Genomic DNA, 24070 nt, shown 5'->3' on the forward strand with positions numbered 1-24070 from the left:
TGTAATTGATTTTCCAAGTAACTGTTCCATGGCTTTTACAGTTAACATACTGGATCACTGGGCCAAGATAAATTTGCAAAAGCTGTTGGCAGATTCTGCTCAGATTTTTCTACCCAAGTCTGTGGAATTGACCTGATCTTTAACACTGTTTCCCAAGCTGTATGAGGCTGGGGCATTTCAGCATTACCAGTCTCCAAGGTACTCTGTTTATTGTTGCACCTTAATCTGTCAGGCATAGCATGAGAGTCAATGAAGTTACTTGCATCCTCCTGGCTAGAGGAGATAGAACTCTGCCACTGCAACAAATGAACAAACACAGGAAAATATCAAGAACAAAAAGAGCGTGACAGGAAAAGCCTGTTGGGAGAAGAACAAAGAGCAGGCTAGAAAGCCTATTGTCTGGCAACCTGAGAATGAAAAAATTCCCATCTGAATAAATGATATTTCATTGTTTGTTGCTGACCTTAACTTAAAGATCCTGGCTGCACTGAGGGTATGTCTACACTGCAATTACAAACCTGCGACTGGCCCACGCCAGCTGAGTATGGCTTGCAGGGCTGTTTAATTGTGGTGGAGACATTTGGGCTCAGGTTGGAGCCAGGGCTCTAGGATCCTGCAAGGTGGGAGGATCCCAAAGCTCAGGCAGCCTGAGCCCAAATGCCTACACTGCAATTAAACAGTCCTGCAGCCCAAGCCCCACAAGCCCGAGTCTGCTGGCATGGGCCAGCCACGGGTGTCTAACTGCAGCATACACATACCCTTAGTGACTAATGCATCCAAACCTATGGCTAAAAAGCAAGAACTGGCCTGCTGCCTGCTCCCACACAAATACCATTGACCAGCAGAAGGGCTAGTGATCTGCCCATCCCTCTCATTCTGGTCAGACAGTTGGGACCCATACTGTACTGTAGGCAGAAGGCACAAGGTTAATTCTGTGTGCTCGCCCTAATGTACAGCCTGGGGTATATCTGCTAGTCAGGGCCATTTGCATGGAAACCAAGGCTGGTTTTCACAAACTGCCTTAGGGGAGTCAGTCAGTGTACTCAGTATTTAAGTTCAGGTCCATGCAGGAGCTTGTCCTAGAGGGAAGGTGAGCTACAATTGTAACATTCATTTACATTTCAAAGCTGCAGCAGTCACATTTTCTTGTCAGATAATTACATTTAAGATCCAAACTGTCCTTACAAGGTCACCTTAAAAAGCATTTCCTAGTTTGGCAAAAAGCAAATTCCAGATAAATTGGGGTGAAAAGACAATGTTCTTTAATGCTAAACATACCAGGTATTGCCAGGTATGTCCAGGAAACTCCCACCAGCATAGCCAGACGTAACTGGTACTTTACTGGCTGTCCTATCAATCTACTGCCAAGACACAGGGCATGACAGTAAGAGTTAAAGCATTATTTGTAAGAGATCTGCGACTCCAGGGAGTGATTTAGACTGGCATGCTCTGGGAGTGCTGAAATCTACACTGTCACCTTTAAGCTCAACTGGATAATGTGAACAAGAGTAACCCTAGACAAATTAGGTGGTGCTAGAAGAGTTCAAGAGCCACACCTGACCTCTGCTGGGCATGCATTCCCAAACCGTGTTTAGAATACCACCACCCCAGCGTTTGTATTTACAGAGTGGGAGTCTGAATGTTCTAAACAGCCTCAACAACACCGAAGGAAATTCAGCTACATTAGGAAAATAAGCCTGTTTTGACAACAGGTGTCAAATTTCTCTCTTCCCAGCTCTGGTGTGGACCGGGTCAATCAAGTTCAACACTGATTGGAGCACAGCATGCTAGACACCTGGCTTTGCTATGAGGAGTGCTGAACTCCTTAACCCTGTTCATGGTAATAGGGGTACTGTATGACAGTGCTAGAAGGAGTGGTGAGAGCAATCCGATGTCTGCTACAGTGGCTGACTTGACACCCATTGTCAAAAATGGCTGAGTTTGGGGTAGATACACAGACAAACAGCCAGTTTTGAAACATGGTTCAGCTCTAGTACTAGTATAGAAGGAACTAAAGGTTTGTCTACAGTTTTTGTACTGCTATAACTATATCCATTCACAAACTAATGTTCTTAAATTGATACTACCCCTAGTATGGACGCAGGTCTATAGGACTGGAAGAATAGCTTATTCTTTGTAAATGTTCCTGTAAATATGGGAAGATTGGAATAGAAAGGATCTGATCATCAGAGATCTATTTACTCTAGAGTTTGTTTTCTAGGATAACTAGATCTTCCCTTTGTGCGAGTCACTCTGTTGTGGAAAGGGCTGGAAGATTAATCAACAACTAATTAATTGGACTTTTCTATAGGAAACAACAAAAACTGAGTATTGCAGAAAAAGCTGAGGGATGCATCAATTCCCACTGGCTCTGGTCAGTCTGGCTCTGCGCCAACTCTGCAACCTCTCTGAAAGTCACAGCGTAACAGACAAAGGCTCTCATCTCCCTTCTAACAGCGGCTCAGCAATATGGACCTTTTTAGACACCAGACAAGCTCCTTTGATTAGATGGTTGCAGTGCTCCCACCACACTGCCCGGGAGGGGAGAAGAAGAGAAGAGAGAGAGCAAGTGAGAGAGCACGTGTGCTGGCGCTGCAGCTTTTCTCCAGGTCTTCTTGGTCTCCTGCATCTTAAGAACACCTCTTCACTTCTGCTAATGTAGCTTCTCTGTTGCAGGCAGATGCAGCTCATCTCCCCAGCTGGCCAGTCAAACTGCATGGAACCCTCAATTCAGCAAACTCTGGATCTCCCAACCTATCAGATACCTCTGCCCTTGTCCCCTTGCATAGCACCTGTCCTACTGCACCCCCACTCCCCGGGAAACTTCAGCACCCCACAGGTCCCTCTCTCTCTCTATAGGTGAAGGGATTAAGAACACTTGGCACCTGCTCTACTAGCCCTTTCCAAATGGGATGTAACATTTTAATTAAGTTTTCTAAAAACACTCCCTGAGAAGTTCTCTTATTTGAAGATCCACCCACAGAGCAGGGAACCTAGGACCCCTACCAGCAGTGTAGTAGGGGCATGGGAACCAGAAAGTTAAATGCACTAAGCAGTTTAATGATTTTTAGGGAGGGAATAAACTAAGGATTCTGAAACATGATTTTTATTGTGACAGCACCCATTTTAGAACGTATGAGGCAAGTCATCCACCCCACAATACTGATTTGATTGCACACAGAACCTGAAACAGGGCAGGATGAGAGGAGGCACTGGGCTTCATACCAGATGGAGTAAGCCCAAAGAAGAGCTATTTAAAAGAAGAAATGGGTCCTACAGCAACCAATAATACCTTGGCTTCTTCTGCCATTTTCTTCTCTTCATCTACCTCCTCCACCTTGGCAACAGAGTCCTCTCCTTGATGTTTCCTTCTCTTCTGCTTAGGGGCCATGAAACCTTGTAGGAACTTCTTAATGACACTGGCCTGGAGGGCAATCACACATTCCCCAAAATCCTTTAGGCTCTCCAGTGAGCATACCTGTTGGGAACACCACAAAACCACGTAATATTAGGACAACCTACCCTAACCGCCATCCCAAGTAGGCTAGTCCTGCAAGCGTAGACCAGCGATACAGCATATTTCTGTTGCCACCAGACAACAGGTTGTAGATTCCCAACTCAAGTAGTGGTCTTCCTGGATAACCCTGACAACACAAGCAGTCTATAAAAATAGAATATTTTTACATGCCTCTCACCATGGTAATTAAGCACCAGAGTAGATTTCAAGTAGCTCATCCATTTAGGCACTTCAGCAGCCTAGGTCCCCTGACCAAAAGTACTCCTTAGCATTCAGAGGGCAAGAAGGGCAAGGAAGTGAATATTTTTAAAAGTTGGCTATGGACTTTCAGAGGAGCTCTCAGCAGCTGATTTCGCTTCTCTATCAGTACTGACAGGTGTGGTAAAATGTCGCTACAGGAAGGCCAAAAGAATTGAAAGCTGCCAATTCAGGGTCATTCTAAGGGCTTGGAGCAGTTTTCAATTGTTTTGGCCATCCTGCAGTAACATTTCACCACAAAAACCTGCCGGTACGGATAGAACAGTTAAAACCACTGCTGAGAACTCCCCTTTAGAAAGCCATCCGAAGTTGTGGGAAATCAGTTGATCTAACAGTTTTACTGGATCTTCAGCCTCAAATTTAAGGTGGCACTTATGCAGAGAAACGTGAGCTACCAGTTCTTATCTAGAGGTTGGTGATGCAGTTAGAGATACCGCTATGGAAATGCAATACACAAGGGAAAGTCACAACTGAATTTCTAGAGCTATTTGCTCAAGGGAATACTTAAGAGCAGGAACTCAATGGTTACAAGCCCTGGTGTGCCAGAACTTTGTCCTAGTTTTTCACCTTCAGAACTACTACAGGGGCATAAGTTTAATTCCTGTGTTCCCTCACCCTGGCTTCAAACTCGGACGTCTCATCAACATATCCCAGCCCTCCTTTCTGTAGCCGAGTTGCCACCTCAATAAGATCGCTACGGAGGAAGTTGAGCAGCTCCTGATTGCCATCACAGTACTTCAGGCCCAGGTTTTGTTTCCGAGCTAAGTGGATGGAATGCGTGAGGTCCTGATACCTGGAAAAAAACAAGAGACCACCTTTTGAACGGATGCAGGCTACTACACAGCACATAGTCAGTAATGGCTGGAGTATGCTGGAGGGAACAGCACAAGCCCAAGTTTAATCTGCACACTCCATCAGCAACAACTGTACAGAACTATCAATTTTCAACAGCATGCTATAGCCCTGCCGCTGAGGAACAGTGCCCTTTTTCCAGCTGCGATTGCAGCAGTTTAAGAGCTGACAAGGTGTCTTGGCGGCTCAGACTTCTGCTGATGGAGAACTCACAATATGTTCCTGAAAAGAAAAGCAGCCCCTCTTCCCATCCCCTTCCTTTATACGCACATGATCATAGCTTTGCTTTGTGCACCCATGCTGGTACCAGGATGGTTTACCATGAACAGAATGCACCTTGCAATGGGCAAGGTGTATGCACAGTAGAGAATAGTGGCCTTACCTTTTCTGCAGCCGCTCCTTCAGCTGGCTCTCTCTTATTCCCTGGGGGTGCAGGCAATCCAGCAGCTCATCCAGTTCCTTCTGACTATCACAGAGAAACCTGAAAGACATAACAAGCATTGACACCAGCTCTGCTGCCTTAACAGGGAGCGTAAAAGCCTCCTCTGAGAGGGTCAGTCCCGCTCCCTGCCTTACGCGTATTTGTGAACTATGGCCCAATCCCCACCAGGCAAAGTGACAAATCATTCAAGTTGTATTATGGTGGCACAGAGGCCTAAAGTTGCCTCCATTTGCTATGTCTTGAATGCAGCTAAGTCTAGGGTGGAGAAAACACAGAAGATGTGTGTGTGTGTGGGGGGGGTATTGTTTTATTTAATTAAAAATAAATATATTTAAGGCAGCAGATTTCTGTTCATACGTATCTACCCTGCCTCCCCCATCCGACGATTTGAATGTAGAACTAATAAACCTTAGGGAACTCCCTCTCTTAACCCTCACCCAAGTGCTGTCCCCCCCATCTTGCTCTCCAAGCAATGAAAATGTGGTTACTTCCTCAGCAAGGTGTTAGCGAGATTCGGCACTAATGACAGTCCCCTAAACACAGGCAGCGCTGAGACCTGACCCTAAGTCTCTTACTAGAGGGGTGTCTGATTTTTTTCCACTTAAACTAAACAAATCAACCTCCCGGTTTTCTTCCCCAAACCCTACTCTAACCTTGGAGAATCCAAGCTGCATACTTGGGATGTTCCTAAACCCGCCTTTATTTCTTAAACAGGACAGAGCCATTTGGGAAATAACGTTGGTTGTTTGTGACCTTGGGGAAGACTAACAGGTCAGGTCATCTGTCCCCAGAGACACTGCAAGTGGATTACTCAGTGCATCACAGCTTGCTACCAACTAGCACGTATGCCCCTTTCCTCAGGCAACAGGGCCCAGGCAACCGCCATAGCATGCCTGAGAAATATTCATATATCAGACCTATGCAGGCCAGCCATCTGGAGCTCAGCCCATGCCTTTACCATAGCACGGTTGGTCCTTAGGCACTTCTGTAATACTCATGATTTAATATCACCAAATATTACACATTGGATGTGGAGTCTAGATCTGATGCCAAATTCCAGAGAGCTGTTTGGCAATTGTCAGCTAGCTAGGTGTACTGTAGCTTAGTTTACATGCTCCCATGCCTTGTGACACATGAAGCAACCTAGTATTTCCACTGCTGTTTGTCTAGTGCAGGGGTCGGCAACCTTTCAGAAGTGCTGTGCCGAGTCTTCATTTAGTCACTCTGATTTAAGGTTTCATGTGCCGGTAATACATTTTAATGTTTTTTAAGAAGGTCTCTCTCTACAAGTCTATATATTATATAACTAAACTAGTGTTGTATTGTAAAATAAACAAGGTTTTCAAAATGTTTAAGAAGCTTCATTTAAAATTAAATTAAAATGTTGATCTTAGGCCGCCGGCCCCTCAGCCCGCTGCTGGTCTGGAGTTCTGTTCACCTCGGCCGGCAGTGGGCTAAGTGGGGCCTGCAGCCGGGACCCCAGCTGTCCCCTGACTGCCCCAACCCTTATCCACACCCCCGCACCCAGACAGAACCCCCTGGACTCCCATGCCCCCTGACAGGACCCCCAGAACTCTGCACCCATAAAACCCACCCTGCTCCCTGCCTGCCCCAACCCCTCTCCACACCCCTGCCTCCTGACAGCCCCCCCAGAACTCCCGACTCATCCCACCCCCACAGCTCCTTGTCCCCTGACCACCCCTCCAGAGACCTTCCCACCCTAACTGCCCCCCAGGACCCTCCTTGCTCCCTGTCCCCTGACTGCCCTGACCCCTATACACCCCCACCCCTAACAGACCCGGGACTCCCATGCCCCATCCACCCGCCCTGCTCCCTAACTGCCCCCTCCAGAGACCCCCCCCCCCAACCACCCCCAGGATCCCACCCCCCCTGCTCCCTGTCTGCCTCCACCCCTTATCCGACCCCCACAGCCCCAAACTCCTTACCATGAGGCTTCCCGCTCATCCGGAGTTTTGTCGCTGCCGTGCGTGCACCCCCGCCCTGCGCCTCAGAGCGCTGTGCGCATGGCAGCACAGCTCCAGATGAGCGGGGAGCGGTTTTCCCTCCCCACGGAGCCAAATGCTGCCCCGCAGGAGCACACAGCCCCAGCCCCCAGAGCCCTGCATGCGCAGCAGCAGGGCTCCAGGGGAAGGCGAGGGAGGGGCCAGCAGCTTGCTGCGCTCGGCCGGCACTCCGGCCAGGGAGCGAGGACCCTGCAGCTTGCCGCGTTGGCAGGATTTTTAATGGCACACTGGAGTCCCGGCAGGCTCCAGCGTGCCATTAAAAATCGGCTCGCGTGCCATCTTTGGCACGCGTACCATAGGTTGCCGAACCCTGGTCTAGTGACACATTTTTTGCTCCATTCTAGTCAGTTTCCAAGACTGCGGCATCTTTCTCAATAGTTTTCTTATGTAGCTCGTTGTCCTCTTTTCCATATTCCATGAGGTGGTATCCAGTCAGGAGCTTCTCTAGGAATGCAGTTTTTAGACACTCATACAACATGTCCAAACCACAGCATTTTCTCGAATCATTGTCCCATCATTGTAGGTGTAGTTAGGACTCCTTAGACCCTTCCTGTTCAACATGGGAACCACTAGCTAGTCACCGTAAGTGGTATCTGCACAGAAAGACTCAGATGAAGGAATGCTTACTTTACCTTACAGTAATTCTTTCATGTTTTGTTTGCATAGATCCCATTACCCACCCTCTGGCCCTGCTCCTTCAGAGTACATCTCTGCTAGGAGTCTGGAGCAGTGAGAGAACTGAGAGGCAGCTGGGGCTGCTCAGTCCTATATACCCTTAGGTTTTGGTGGGGGAAGCATGAGGACATGCAGGGCACAGGCATGGGCCCAGCAGACAGCGTTAGTCAAAAGATTCGCATCTCATGCACACCATAAGTGAAATCCACACAGACAAAACATCTTAAAATTGTAAGATACGAAGCCATTCTTCTCTTTAGTTCTTATTTTGTCACAGTAAGTCACATTTGTTTTATTGGACTAACTTATTCTGTAGCTGTATTAATAGAATGATTCAACCCACTAAAACCAGCAGGCTCGAATTTTCAAAAACTGTTTTTACCCCCCTCCCCTCCAATTTTATATTCAACAAGTTTGGTTATTCTTTTAAAAAATACAAAAAATAAAAATAAAAAACAGGCCCCCCCACAAATACTGTCTTATCCCAAGAGGATCTGTAACAGTCTCTTTCTAGTGGTCCACCTGTATCTCTTATATTTACACACAACATAAGGGGAAACAAGTGTGGAATATTCAGTTTGGCTGACTAGAACTGTTATGGAGCGGGATTAGCTATTCCATAGTCGAAGATGCATAACTGTATTTCCAATGTAAACCCAATGTTGGCACTCTCTCTCTACCACACAAATAAAGGAGTATCTGCCTTAATGTCAGTAAATAAGTCTGGAGCTTGCTGGAGCGGAGGCAGAACTCTCCTACCAAATTTGAAGTGAACTGAACAAGGGGTTCCATGGCACCCTAAAGAATACTGAGTAACAAAAAACATTTGGCTGCTGAGAACAGTTTACATGTAGTTGAAATCCAATGCCTGGCACTAAAGATCAGTCAATTAAACTATTTTTAAATTGTAATTTCACAATGCTCCAATAGCCCCTTGCACATAACCTCTGCATGGGTGCTGGACTGTCAGATTCATACTACTGCAGATCTGTCAGCCCTGCTATGAGATCCTCTGTTCAGGGAGCCCTTATGGAGCACAGTTCCATTATGCACATGAGATATGGGAGCTTTCATAGAATCATGGAAGATTAGGGTTGGAAGAGCCCTCAGGAGTTCATCTAGTCCAACCCCCTGCTCAAAGCAGGGCTAATCCCCAACTAAATCATCCCAGCCAGGGTTCTGTCTAGCTGGGCTTAAAAACCTTTAAGGATGGAGATTCCACCACCTCCCTAGGTAACCCATTCCAGTGCTTCACCACCCTCCTAGTGAAATAGTTTTTCATAACAGCCAACCTAGACCTCCCCCGCTGCAACCTGAGACCATTGCTCCTTGTTCTGTCATCTGCCACCACTGAGAACAGTCGAGCTCCATCCCCTTCAGGTAGCTGAAGGCTGCTATCAAATCCCCCCGCCCCCCACACATACACACACTCCTCTTCTGCAGGCTAAATAAGCCCAGTTCCCTCAGTCTCTCCTCACAAGTCATGTGCCCCAGCCCCCTAATCATTTTCGTTGCCCTCCACTGGACTCTCTCCAATTTGTCCACATCCCTTCTGTAGTGGGGGGGACCAAAACTGGACACATTACTTCAGATGTGGCCTCATCAGTGCCGAATAGATGGGAATAATCACTTCCCTCGATCTGCTGGCAATGCTCTTACTAATGCAGCCCAATATGCCGTTAGCCTTTTTTGGCAACAAGGACACACTGCTGACTCATATCCAGCTCTCTTCCACTGTAATCCTCAGGTCCTTTTCTGCAGAACTGCCGCTTAGCCAGTCGGTCCCCAGCCTGGAGCGGCGCAAGGAATTCTTCTGTTCCAAGTGCAGGATTCTGCACTTGTCCTTGTTGAACCTCCGATTTCTTTTGGCCCAATCCTCTAATTTGTCTAGGTCACTCTGGACCCTATCCCTACCCTTCAGCATATCTACCTCTCCCCCAAGCTTAGTGTCATCTGTGAACTTGTTGAGGGTGCAATCCATCCCATCATCCAGATTAATGAAGATATTGAACAAAACCAGCCCCAGGGCAGACCCCTGGAGCACTCCACTTGATACTGGCTGACAATTAGACAAAAGCTGTTGATCACCACCCGTTGAGCCTGACAATCTAGCCAGCTTTCTAGTCACATTTAGTCCATTCATCCAATCCATACTATTTTAACTTGCTGGCAAGAATACTGTGGGAGACTACCAAAAACTTTGCTAAAGTCAAGATATATCATGTCCACCACTTTCCCCAATATCCACAGAGCCAGTGATCTCATCATAGAAGGCAATCAGGTTGGTCAGGCATGACTTGCCCTTGGTGAATCCATGTTGACTGTTCCCGATCACTATCCTCTCCTCCAAGTGCTTCAAAATAGATTCCTTGAAGACCTGCTCCATGATTTTTTGAGGGCCTGAGGTGAGGCTGTAGTTCCTTGGATTCTCCTTCCCTTTTTAAAAGATGTGCACTATATTTGCCTTTTTCCAATCATCCAGGACTTCCACCGATTGCAACGAGTTTTTCAAAGCTCCGCAGGCGCTTCCGGAATTACCACCAGCTGCCCATGGATGGCAACCTCTACACTTGTAGAGGGAGTAAACCTTGCAGTAATGAGTTTGTGAGAACCAGTGGCTATGCAATAAACTAGGCTGTAATAAAATAAGTTGTGGACTATTCAGGACAGAAGATGAAATTGCTGTGCTATGCAATGCATAACATACCAATCCTTTCCAGCACAGACTGATTTTTCAGTTTACTTAAAGGGCTGTAACTTAGTGAATCTAACTCTTGGGATAGATGGCTGTACATTCAAGTGACAATTTTAAACAAGTCTAATCTTAGAACATAAGAACAGCCACACTGTGTCAGAACAAAGATCCATCTAGCCCAATAGCCTGTCTTCCAACAGAGGCCAATCCCAGGTGCTCCAGAGGGAATGAACAGAACAGGCAATTAAGTGATCCATCCCCTGTTGCCCATTCCCAGCTTCTGGCAAACAGAGGCTAGGGACACCATCCCCGCCCATCCCGGCTAATAGCCATTGATGGACATATCCTCAATGAATTTATCTAGTTCTTTTTTGAACCCTGTCATAGTCTTGGCCTTCACAACATCCTCTGGCAAAGAGTTCCAGTCTGACTGTGTGTTGTGTGAAGAAATACTTCCTTTTGTTTGTTTTAAACCTAGGACTCCATTTATGAGCTTTGCCAATATACTTGAGAGGTCAGAACAGAGAAAACGTATATATTACAAATAATTCAGTGTCCAGATTGTCTGCTACCCTTCACAGCAACTCCTGACAACAACAGGTCCTTCTAGGAGGTGGAATCGGAGCAGTGTCACCATCTCCTCATGTGGGGAAGTGGGGGAGAAAGGGTTGAGAAGAGGCTCTTGTGATCTTGGAGTCATTTCCTTCCAATCTTCCTCCTGAGCCTCTGTCTCTTGCCTCACATTCTCTCGTTCTGTTTTTGAGGTCTACTTCACTGAGTGGTCTAGTCATGGACCTAATTGGTGCAGTGGACCCTAGGCCATTTGTAGAAGCAAGAGGGACAGCAGCATCTTCTACCCAAGCGGGACCAGAATGCCGAATAAGACCAGGGTGTAAAGCCAAATGGATAAGATTGAGACAGTGCTATGGCGCAAAGTGATGTCTGACAAGAGACGTAAGGATATTTTGCTGGAGATCTCTGGGCAGCCCTAAAGACTGTTGGTGATTGAGAGGATGATCTGGGAGTTGCTCAACTGAGGGAATCCTTGGGGAGAGGAAGAGGGGGATGGATGTCTAGAAAGGGTCTCTGCTTGATTCTGGAGAAAGTTTGAGTGTGAAGAGGAGGAGGAGTGTGTCTGTTCTAGAGGTGACATTGACTGTTCAATGCAGTGCAGAAGAATACCAGTACTGAGGATATAATTCTTCCTGGTGCTGGTGGCATTAGTACAGAGGACAGTGCCAGGGGCTGAATGTCATTAATCTGTAACAAATTTGCAAGTACTGTTAAAGATTTCTGTATGATAACAGGACTGGTAGGGAGAGTGGGGGCACTGGTACTGGCCTTTGATGTCTGTATGGATTCAGTTCCACTTGCAGCCAGTTGAGACAAAGAATCAGCCTTTCACTAACCTCTCCAGGGCAATCAGGCCTCTGTGCTCATGGTTCAGAGGAGACAGGAGGTCCGTAATTCCTCATTTCTTTCACCTCACCCATTCTGGGGAAGGAGACTAAGTAGCTTGAGTTGCCCTTCAAGTGCAGCTCAGATCTGCCTTACCTCAATGCGAGCAAACAATACCAGGCTTTGGCACCAAGCTCTGTTTGGAGGACTAAGTCAGCTGAGATCCTCTCTCTGTATTGGTGATGGCAGCCCTCTAGGTAGAGTCCCTACTAATAGGGGTGCTGAAGAAGTGGGATCTCTGGAAGGACAGTCCCTTTATGGAATCGGAGGAGCATCTTTCTGAATCTGATGCTCTCCTCATGGATTGCTCCAGTAGGTAGAACTTTAGCCATCAATGACTTTGAAATTGTCAGTTCTGATTGAGAAGACCAGCCTACAGAGCAATGGCCAAGGGTACCCATCAGTTGACGGAATAAGCCTGTCACATGACAGGCAGAGCTTGCAGCCATAGGGGTTAGCCTCAGCCATTTGGTGGAATAGCACCTTGGTGATGAGTAGTAATCATCATAAGGAGGAAAGAAAATATAAAAAAATAAAGGGACTTCCAACAGGAAAGTGTCCATAAATTAAATAACTAAACTAGTTAACAGTAATTAATGTTTATGAAGTATTTCAAATAAAGGGCGCCAGTGGGTGGGAGGTAGAGACCACAATGTTCTATCTCACTGCCACCAACAGGGAACTAACAGGCAGTTGGGGCCACTCTGCTCTATGTGCCTTCACTGCAGGAGGGTGGATGAGCACAAGGAAATGCAGGGCACAAGCATGGCCCCACAGGTCACTGTTGGTCAAAAGATTCCAATCTCACATGTACCACAAGTGGGAGCCACACAGGCTATTATAATTTAAGCAAGGTCACGTGGCAGGGTATTAAAGACAGGATTAGTATTGTAGGTAGACAGACATGTTCTTAGTGGATCAGAATAAATAAGCGTTTTGGCTGTTGTACCAAAGAATGAGAATCTCAGAAAATTAAAAAAACCCAAACAAACAACTATTCGAGTCTGGCTTTTTTTTAATCTACTGATTTAAAAATCACCCTATCTTGGCCAAATCTAACATTCTAGCAGCAGCAAGTCAAAGTCTTACTATCTCTTGGCTCATCTGTCTTTATTACTCACAATAACCAGTACCGCATGTTACACTTCCAAAGTATAGGATTGGGAGGCTACTAAACTAATTCAGCAACTGAACAGGACACCTGAAAAAGGAATAGCTGTAATGGTTATTACAAAGGGACCATCACACATTAAGAATAAAAAGCATTTGTTCAAACAAAAATATTACTGGATACTCCTATTGTGTCTAACTTCACTACAGAACCACAATACACTGAGTGTGTGAAACAAAATGGAATGGTCGCCTCCTTAAAGATGTTCATTTAGCTTTCCACACTTCAATTTTTTCCACTGGAAATGATCTACAGCACCCTTTTATACTAGATACTGGTCTTTATAAAACACCAAGGTGGATCAGAACCCCATGTCTCTTATGAAGTTGAGACACCTCATTTCTGGGACCACACTAAATAGTCCAGCAAGTTTTCCTGAACCCAATTGTCTGGTTATAAGCACAGAAGTGTAGCCAAGAGAAAGCATATTACCATAAGTTCTGTCCCTGTTTGGGTACAGTGGTCTCTATCGGAATGTCTGTAACATGCATGGATCTATGATGAGTGTTCACTCTGCCACCTGCAGCCACGTTCTTTCGCTTATCTGTAAAAGATTCATACAAAATAAAAATGCAATCTCATTCATGGTCACATCTGTCAACTTTTAACTTCACAAAGCTATACTGACTAGTTAAAATGGTTATATCAGACTGCTGCTGGGGTAGTAAGACAGCAAAGGAGGCAAAATTGCTCAGTAAGCCTCTTCACATATTTAGCCAGGAAGACCTATAATTTGTTTTCTATAAAGAAACTAAATCAACAGTTTCAGAGTAGCAGCCGTGTTAGTCTGTATCCGCAAAAGGAACAGGAGTACTTGTGGCACCTTAGAGACAGTCAGTTGCTATCCTGGTATTTACAAAAGGTATGACTATGGCATTAAGGCACAGTACAAGAAAGGGACATTAGAAATAACATCTATTACAATTTTACAAAAGGCTCTTTTCTCAGTATATATTGACCAGATACTCCATCTAGTGCTTGGAAATACAAATACATTCCACCCTTACAATGTACAAATCTCAGAGTCTTTCCTTTCCAACTGAACTCCAGTATATAATTCCTTTGAAATTATTACATATTTGGTCATAAACATTCACTGATCTTTTATTTATTTCAAGTCTGTATGTATGTGCGTGCTATGAAAATATATTCACCAAATCCATCAGTCACACAAAGAATCCTTTCCTATATGCTTTATAGGTGAAGTATATAAGCCAAGCCATTAATGCCATTTCCCTCACTTCCCAGCCCTCAAGTGGCTCAGGGAATGTTCTCTTCCTATTGCTGAATTCACAAGAGAAAGTCTCAGCATTTGTGCTGTTCACATTGGGATGTATGCCAAAAAAGGAGGAGTTACCCTTAGATACCTCTTCCCACCAAAGTGTATGTGTACACAGCAAAGTAAGCCTAGGGTTAGTGGGACTCAAGTCCGCTGACCCGTGTCAGGGAAGCCGTAGCTTGAGTGTCTACACAGCTTTTAACCCCAGGTTAAGGATTTTCTGATCCGTGCTCAAACTTAGGGCTCTGGCCTCCACACTGTAATGCAGAGATGCAAGTCCAAGTACCCCTATCCCAGAGTGGATAGTGGCACTCTAACCCTATGAATGTGTTTCACTGTGGGAAAACTCTACTGCCCAACTGTGAGGTGCTACTGATGGGACTCAGGGGCCATAAGGATCACAAAAGTAGATAACTGCATAATTAGCTCCTTTGGTGGTGGTCTGAGGAGAATGACTGCAGTTTGAGAAGGCTTTATACTGAACTACCATCTAACCTGAGAACTGGGCTCTCCAGCTCTAGGCTGAGTCATATTGGCAGGAAAATGCCCATGTGCACCTGTCTGAGGATAATTAGCACATCACTCTCTAGGGCTGTCAAACTATTAAAATGAAACACTGCAATTCTTAATTTTAAAATAGGATGTTCAGTGACGGTCTTTTTGTTTGGTTGGCTTTTTATTTATTTTTGTTGGTTTTCAAGTTTGAAATAAAAAGTAGGTTTCAGAGGAAAAACACCCCTCCCCCCCGCAGCCTGGCTGCTGCCAGTTGCAGAGAGGTGAAGGGCTTCCCCCAGGGTTAGGGTGCAGTGTGCTCCAGCACCCCATGGGGTTTCCTTAGCCCTGTCTCCATCGCACCCAAAGAGGTAGGGATAAGGGAACCTGGGAGGCTGAAGTGAAGTTTTGGAGCTGGCTCCCACTCACTGCCCTCACAGTGCACCTGGCCGGGCTCCTAGGCACACGCTGAAGTGATGGCAACAAGTAGTCCACCTTAATGGGAAGGTGATGGAAGGTGGTGATGTATCTAACAGTCTGATAGTCACTCAAATGGAGGTTCCATAAGCTTCAGGAGAACAATGTTGAGATGCTACAAAAGAGTCGAGTTTCTGACAAATGGATAAGTACGCACGAAGCCTGTGAGGAGTCTCAGTACTGTCTAATGTGAGAAGAGCAAGTATGACCGTACTAAAGTGTACATGCAGTGTTGCTGTAGCTATGTCAGTCCCAGGATATTAGAGACACAAGGTGGGTGAGGTATTGTAGTATAACACGGCATTACTACTGCAAGGTGGACTTGCAGAGAATTAAATGCCAAATCGACTTTGTTTCAAGTGCAACATATAGTGGAGGCTCTTTGGTACTGGAGCCTCAGTTAGGTCCAGATTATATTGGATTGCCCATATGGACAACTGTTTCCATGAGGAAAAGTATGTCTTCCTAGTAGATGGCTTCCTGCTCTGTAGGAGGATTTCCTGAACCTGTTGAGAAGTCTGTCATGCTCAGCCAGCCAACAACTAAGCAGTCAGGTGCACCCAGACCTGCGGTCCTTGCAATATCTGGCAGTGGAGCTGGGATCTCACATCCAGGGAGACAGAGACAGATAGGAGACAGAATGGAAGCGTGAAAAAGGTCCGACAGCCAAAATTGCTTCTACCAATAAAGAGCTATTTAGGATCAGCATGGTCTTGTCCCACCAGATGATAGCCTGAGGGTAACTGGGGGAAGGCTGTATAGGAGGCCTGGAGTCCACTGGAGCAGGAAGGCATCTGGTGAACAGCCCATGCTCATGCACTCACTGGAGCAAAAGTTTGGGCACCTGGTGCTGTCCTATCTGGAGAATGGGTCTATCATGAGAGCCCTCAACTGGTGAAATATTGGCTTTATGATGGACATCTGCAGTGCCCACTCAAGTGCCTGCATGCCTGTGTAAGAGGCCAAGTTGTTGCTGGCTTCTACAATGTGCAGAGTCAATGGGGTTATCCCATGGGGATACCACCAGGCCCACAGTTTGATGGCTTCCTGGCACACAGGAGATAAGAGAGCACATCCTTGCTTGTTTACATAGTTCACTGTGAACATAAGAACATAAGAAAGGCCGTACCGGGTCAGACCAAAGGTCCATCTAGCCCAGTATCTGTCTACCGACAGTGGCCAATGCCAGGTGCCCCTGAGGGAGTGAACCTAACAGGCAATGATCAAGTGATCTCTCTCCTGCCATCCATCTCCATCCTCTGACGAACAGAGGCTAGGGACACCATTCTTACCCATCCTGGCTAAAAGCCATTTATGGACTTAGCCACCATGAATTTATCCACTGTGGACATGTTGTCCATTAAGATCTGTATGGGCTGCAGGGCTCTGCAGCCCAGGAACACCACACAGGCTAGCCAGATGGCCCTGCGCTCCCGGACATTGATATGCAGCATCAAATCATACTGAGACCAGGTTCCTTAAATCTAGAGATAGTTCAGATAGGCACCCCAATCTGTCCCTGAAGCATCTGATATGAGTCATCGTAGGGAAGGTGGTCAAGAAGGGAACCTCCTTTCAAAATGTCCTCCAGGTCCAGCTGCCAAGTTCTTGTAGGACCTCGGGAGGGACCATGACTCTTGATCAGGTGATGCTTAGATGTCTAGCAGCCCCAGACCTGGCCTCTGAGGTGTGTCCTCAGGGCATCCATTACTGATATTCTGTATGCTGATGACTGTGCCATCCTCGCACACACCAAAGGTCAGACTTTGTAGACAGTCGAGCACTTTTGCTACCTCGGTAGCAAACTTTCTCAAAATGCAAAAAATCAACAGTGAGATCCAGTGCACAAGTGCTTCCTTTAGGAAATTGCTCCAACGGACAGTGACCTACCACAGGACACCAACATTCAGGTCTATAAGACAAAGGTTATTCCCATACTCCTTTATGGATACCTTATCAATTGCACCTCAAGAGTCTGGAGAGGTACCACTAATGATGCCTCCAGAAGATCCTTCACATCCAGTGGGAAGATCACTGCACTAACACTAGCATCCTCAGTGAAGCCAATGTCACCAGCACTGAAGCAATGACCCTAATGCATCAACTCCGCTGGGCTGGATATTGTGTACAGATGCCAGACTCTGGCCTCTCAAAACAAGTCTTCTACTCTCAGCTCACCCATGGTCAGAGATCCTGTGGTGTTCAGAGGAAACGTTGCAAAGACACAATGAAAGCGTCTCTCAAGAAAACTGAGGTGGACATCACAAGCTGGGAGGAGCAAACCACCAACTGACCCCAATGGGGCCACATCCTCCATCAGGCAGTGGCCCGCTTTGAGGAGAAGTGCCTTGCCCACAAAGCTGAAAAGAGAGAAGGAAGGAAAAATAAACTTTCTGCCAGCAGCAGCTGGCCTGCCAGGAAATGTCTGTACCTACTGCGGGCAGATCTGTGGTTCCAGCATTGGACTCTTGAGTCATCTCAAGACCCATATGTAAATCCGTGGTAGAGATCATCCTCAAATCAAGGGATCGTTGCCAATGATGACACTGCAATTGAACACCTGTAGCTGACCCCTGTCAGCTGATTCAGGCTTTCAGGGCTCTGGACGCAGGACTATAAAAAACTGCAGTGGAAGTGTTCGGGCTTGGGCTGGAGCCTGGGCTGTGGGACCACAAGGCAGAAGGTCCCATAGTCCAGGCTCCAGCCCAAGCCTGAATTCATACACCACATAGTTTCACGGCCCTGCAGCCTGAGTCAGCTGATACGGGCCAGCTACAGGTGTTTAACTGCTCTGTAGACATACCCCTGACATGTAAGCTCGCCCTGAGAGAGTTCATAGACAATCTGATCAGCTATCATGTGCATGGCTGTTACAGGCTATTTCTTGTAGTTCACAAGGAGTTCTAATTGGGAGAGCAGGGAAAATATGTACTCCAGAGCTGGTAACATCTCAGTATAGGTAGACATGGATTCCCTTATTCCCTAAGAGTTCTGCCACCTCTGCCAGGGATTTTGTGAACACTGTTGTGGAGAGTCCAAAGGGCAATACCCTGGATTGGTAATGGTTGGGTCCCACTTGGAATCTTGGGTACTTCCCACGGCCCAGATAGAGAGCTATATAGAAGTATGCAGATGCATCACGCAAGTAAAAAGCCATGAACCAGCCTTGAGCATAAACATATAGAATGAGAGAGGCAATTCCTGAAATGGCATATGTTTTTGTTGAGTCTTCTCAGGTCTAGGACAGAACAAAGGCCCCCTTTTTTTTCCTTCTTCAGGATAAGGAAATACTGGGAGCAGAAACCCCTTCCCTGAGATCTGGTGGCAGCTCCTCAACCTCCTAGAGGATGCAACAAGGCCACTTCTGCCTGTAGCAGGCTCTCATGAAAGGGGTCCCTGAAGAGGGCTGGGGAAGTTGGAGCAATGGCCTCTAGCACCTATTTGTACAATGTTATGGCAGATCACCCGTGGTGGAATAGGGCGAGATGGCTTCTGAAAGTCATGCTCTCTAAACTGGATCTGATGAGACTCCCAACAATCCTGTCAAATTTGCTGACATGCCATAGGAGCGAGATACATTGCCAAGGAAGGAGGAGTCTGGTGACCTGTCATACTTTAGCTTTTTATTGGTATGGCACTCAGGTTGCTTGGAATGACAGCATGGTGCTTGTTGTCTTTACTGGGACTGAGGATGGTAGGGTTTACAGTATGAGGCTGGGGTGACAGTCCCAGGGAGCCTTTGAGCCTTCAAAAGAGCGTGAAGAGCTGTTTGCTCCTTAAATTCCATGCTTTCAAAGGGCTGGTCCCCAGTCATACCCTGTACCTCTCAAGGGATGTCCAATACTTGGAGTCAGGATGTTCTGTGCGTTGTCACTGCCATGGCCATAGATCTGACCATAGAGTTGGAAGTGTCAATTGCCAACAACTGGCCTACCTTTTTTACTTCCCTGGGTGCCATCCAGTTGTCACATGGAGTTTCAAGAGAAAGGGCATCACTCTATCCCAGCTCAAAGAGTAATTTGCCTCTTGCAGTTGCAGAAAAGCAGAGTAAGTAAGTAGGTAGAGCCTTTTTGGGGGTCTTTGTCTTTAGGGGCATTATTTTTTGCTGTAGATTTTTCCTGTACCTTTGAGACAGATAAGGATCCCTGGCTAAGGCAGGCAAAGAAGTATTCAAACCCTGTCTGAGGGATTGGGTACTGCTTCTCTACCCATTTTACACTGGGTGTTTTTGTGGCAGGCATCTGCCACAGGGCCTTAGCCTGGTCATTTATGAGGACGGCGACTGTGACTGGACTGAAAGTTGTCAAAATATCAACTTATATATTTTCAATATGATCAGCATCTGTCTCTCCAGGATCTAGGTAATTCTCATAGGAGCTCTTGGAATTACTTGAAGTAATCAGGTTCCAGTATTGATGTTGACGATATCACTTCACCAGGTGATGAAGAGGAAATGTCTTTTGGTAATGACACAGGACCTTGTTGTTGCTCTGCCCCCAGTTCTGTCTTCCTTGTAGTCTGGCATAGACAGTCTGACCACACATGCTGGTGGCAAGAGCGATCTTCCTCAAATACGGTGGAGACAGGCTTATAGAGGTGTGTGACGGCAGACCACAGTAAGTCCAATAGGACCATGGTGATAGGACATAAGGGCACCGTTGACTTTTTTGATACTGGGTAGTCCAATGCCATTCCTCACAAGAGTCAGCAGCTGAGACCTGTAGAGGGAGATGACATGCGTTTGTGGTGTTGACCACAGATCTCCAAGTAGAGGATTCTCTGCTTGAAGGCAGTGAGAACACGTTTGATAGAGAGCAGGAATCATCATCATCTAAGGGTGGTGCTGAGGTACATTGAGTTCTTGTCACTGGGGCACCATCAGCTCCTATGACAGTTCTGGCTCTTCCAGAAACACATCTTCAGTTGTAGGTGTTGCCACTGAGGGATGCGTCGCCAGAGCTAGAGTTGTTGCCGGAGGAGAGTCTCTGTGCCACAGGTTCCTCCTTATCACTAGTCCTAAACACCACGAGGGGCTTTGTGGTTTTATCCTGAGGCTTTAGGGCGTCCATCCCTGTGGGAAGACACTGAGCTCCTCCTAGTGTCCCTGCTTGTACGTTCACAGCAGTCCCTCTCAGAGCTGCACTTTGGTACCAGAGATGCTGATAGTGTCTGTGGTGGTGGTTGAGTCTACGGCGCTGGTCGAGTCTACTTTGGTGATGAGGCCAGTCTTTTTCTGTGCCATCTTCTCTGTACTGGTCTTTGGGGTCCCTTGTCTGCTACTAAGAACCTGGAGTTCTTCTCAGATCCAAAGAGCTCTTCATAAATTGCTCCAGAAAATGAAGCTTCAACCACGCATCTCACAACTTGCGTGTTCTTGTGGCAAATTAAACGCACACCAAACATCTACTCAGTATTTGGGACTCTTGCTCCCTCACTCCCCCACATCTGTTTTTCAATAGATTCAGTGCATTGCAGGATAGGCAGGGCTTGAAGACTGAAGGTTTTGAGTGGATCAGAAAAGTGCTGAAGGTTTTATGAAGAGTTTGAGAAAATTTACCCAAAGCCAAGAATTAGTAGGTTGGACACATGCCAGCTTCCACCTGACTGCAACAAGAGTTAAGGAACTGAAGACAGATCATGGCTCCCCCTCAGAAGGGATAATAAGGAGCATGAGGTACAAGCACAACCCTTGACAATTCTATTCAAAAGACTCCAATCTCACGCACGAGACTCATGAACATCTACAGTGGGATCCACACTGACACTCTTGAACAGCACCTTTACTGATCAGTTACATGGTCATCCATTTGCCGATCGACCCCAACCCCAGCTAATAACAAAGAGGATCCATTAGTGACAAAAGATGGTATGCAAGAGAAGTTGGCCGATCTTACCCATTGGGTAGTAGTCATCATCATCATCATCTACCACCTCCTCCTTCTTCTGGCGGCGAGGGATGAATCTGTAGTCTATGCTGTCATGTACCCAGCCCTTCTCAATGAACAAGCCAGGAACCTCATCTGAAAACAGCCAATATCTGTAAAGAGCATAGACATTACTGCAGGAGGACAAGGGTTGCGCGAAAAAAATACATATACATTCACACACGAGAAGAGAGAACACAAGTATGCAGGCATTTAAAATATATGCATGCATCTATATCTTCAGCAGAAGTGCAGCATGAACAACAAGAAGAAACTATCCCACAGTTCTTTCTAAAGAGTCTATCATACACCAAGTCTGAATGAGAGAAGGATAATAATGGTAACTACTATAGCCAGCACTTTGATAATTTTAGCCAACTGTTTCAACTACTGAGTCGGGCCACAAAGCTAATCAGGAGACGAAGCAATTGAAATTGCATTACAATCTAAAGCAAAGAAAACTCTTGCTCCCTCACTCCCCCGCACACTCTTACTTTTCAAGGTGAAGTACTTCCTGTCAGCCTCTCAAAACAAATCAATTACACAGCATTATCACTGAAATTTTTTACTCTTAGTTTATTTTAAGTGTGGGGCAAGGAGTCATCACAAAAGTTTTTGATTTAGAATAAAGGGTGCCAGCCTGAGTAGACTGAGAAATACTGGGTTAGACTGAGTGTCATGCATCCCTCCTGCAGAGATGCAGGTCCCCCAGACTACAGCAGTTTGGTGATGGTCTCATCTCTATTTTAGCTTTACAGTAGGCCACCTCTGAAGTTCTTGATGCACAGTAATGCATTGCATACTGGTAAAAAAGATCTCAAATACATGAAATATTCATTTGTAACATTCTATTCCAACAGAAAGGAGGTGATCACCTAACAGGACCATTAGCAGTTAAAGGGATACAGATAGCACAGGGAAGCTTTAAGGTTAGGTCTTCTACCTGTTGTGGTTACGGTCAGTTCCTATTGGCGTTCTGCGCATCACCAGCTTAGCTTTCGCAATCCCATCTTGGAATGCCTTTTCAGCTGCAGCTTTATGCTTCCGGATTCTCTCCTCCTCTGCTTCTTTCTCCTGTTTTACTGCAGGGATTACCAGACACATTAAAAGAAAACTACTGGAATCAGATTCACCACATATTGCAATAGGCTATTTTCTATTTTGCTGATTAGCTAGGTGAAGAAAAGATTAATTTACTGGTAACTTCTGTTAATGTATTTCCAAAGTAAATTAAGCTAATGCACACAAAGGCACTCAGTGTGCAGTGGGAGTGTCCACATGGGGAGTTACTGCAGAGTAGCTTGTGAACTTTAGCTAATATGCACTAGTTACTAAGGACCCCGCCTCCCGCCCCCCATGTGAAAATCCCCTAGAGTTTCTCCCAATTCAGACCACACAACTGCCTAAGGGTCCTGAATCTGCAGAATCCCAAACCTCAAGCTCAAATGCTGCTAATTTCAGTTTGAGAAAGAATGCAGAACAAAACCAGAGCAGGAGGGTGAGCTGGCCTGAGGCAAAGAGAAGGACTTTAATATTACTGGTATTTTATTTTCTGTTCTCCTGTTCCCCAGCATGGCCTTATGCATCACCTTCACTTCATCTCACTAGCTGCTTCAACTCAGATCTCACCATAAAGAACCTTTTCTGAAGCCTTCCTACCAAATGGACAATTGTAGACTGGAAGGCACGCCCCCCCCTTAGCCACATAGGTTTCCAAGCGCAGCTGTTCTGCTCTGGCTACAGGAGGGACAAGCACATGCTCTAGTAACTTGTACATTCCCAGATATTCTGCCATGTCAGCAGAAGAGTTCAAAAACAGCAAGTTTAGGTTACCTGTCAGGACAAAAATCTTGGCATTCTAGTAGCTCCTACATCCCCCGGGAAGTCCACAAACAGAATGAAATAATGAAAGGTGGCAGGATTCCTGCAGATGAATGGTATGTCTACACAGCAACTGGAAGGGTAATTGCAGCTCAGGCAGACATACCTATGCTAGCTTCAATCTAGCTAGTATAGCCAAAAAAGAGCAGTGAAGCTACAGCTGACACTGAAGCCTGTGTGGCTGCACAAGCTCACCCGGAACCAGGAGTACATATTCCTATTGCTAGCCCATGCCAGGGTCCATGCTGCTGTGTCTTCACAGCTTTTTAAGGAATACTAGCTACACTAAGGCTAGCATGGGTATGCCTACCCTAGCTGCAATCATCTCCCAATGCAGTGTAAACATACCCAAGAGCTTTACTTAGACATTTCATCTCATGATCAGGATAAATAACCAACTTCTGTCTAGAAGACAAAGAACTGAGGTCAGAGGGCTTTAAGCTTTTCTTTTGGGCTCAGGGTACTTTACAGATGTCTTCTGCATCTTTACCTGCCTCTGAAGAACAAGCCCACCTCACTATGTAAGAGATGTATTGAGAAAAAGGGAACAAAAATGAATCTGTCTAAAGTTAGGCTGAAATCCAGACCCCAAAGACAAAGTTATATTACAATCCAGGACCAAAAATCTAAGTAAGTAGATTCTGAACTTAAATACAAGACCTCAAATCCTTGAGAAAATTGGAACCAACAAAATATTGAAGCCAACCTAGGGAATTCTGATCACAATGGGAGATAGGCAACAAGATAATGTGGGGCAACAGCCCTCCTCCAAACATACAGGAGGCACCTTCCCCATACATTGCTAACAGCTGGAAGTGCTCCTCACACCACTCTATGCAGGCTACAGTCCTTTTTCGAAACATAGGACTGAAGCGTCATTCTCTGTACATGTACTGCTTGTATAGCTGCCAGAACTTCACCACAG

The 24070-nt window shown here is 46.1% G+C and overlaps 1 protein-coding gene across 1 annotated transcript in view; it reads right to left on the reverse strand.

Moving 5' to 3' along the window:
* The window catches only part of BAZ1B (bromodomain adjacent to zinc finger domain 1B), an 80415-nt gene that overhangs the window by 15231 nt on the left and 41114 nt on the right, over positions 1-24070 (reverse strand). The window contains exons 8-13 of the mRNA XM_039507582.1: positions 22208-22346; positions 21235-21377; positions 13525-13636; positions 5010-5108; positions 4391-4568; positions 3293-3478 (exon numbers count right to left, since the gene is read on the reverse strand). Of these exons, the coding sequence (XP_039363516.1) occupies positions 3293-3478; positions 4391-4568; positions 5010-5108; positions 13525-13636; positions 21235-21377; positions 22208-22346 (857 nt within the window). The remainder of the gene's footprint in view (positions 1-3292; positions 3479-4390; positions 4569-5009; positions 5109-13524; positions 13637-21234; positions 21378-22207; positions 22347-24070) is intronic.

Source organism: Mauremys reevesii, linkage group 20 (genome assembly GCF_016161935.1).
Source record: "Mauremys reevesii isolate NIE-2019 linkage group 20, ASM1616193v1, whole genome shotgun sequence".
NCBI lineage: Eukaryota > Metazoa > Chordata > Testudines > Geoemydidae > Mauremys > Mauremys reevesii.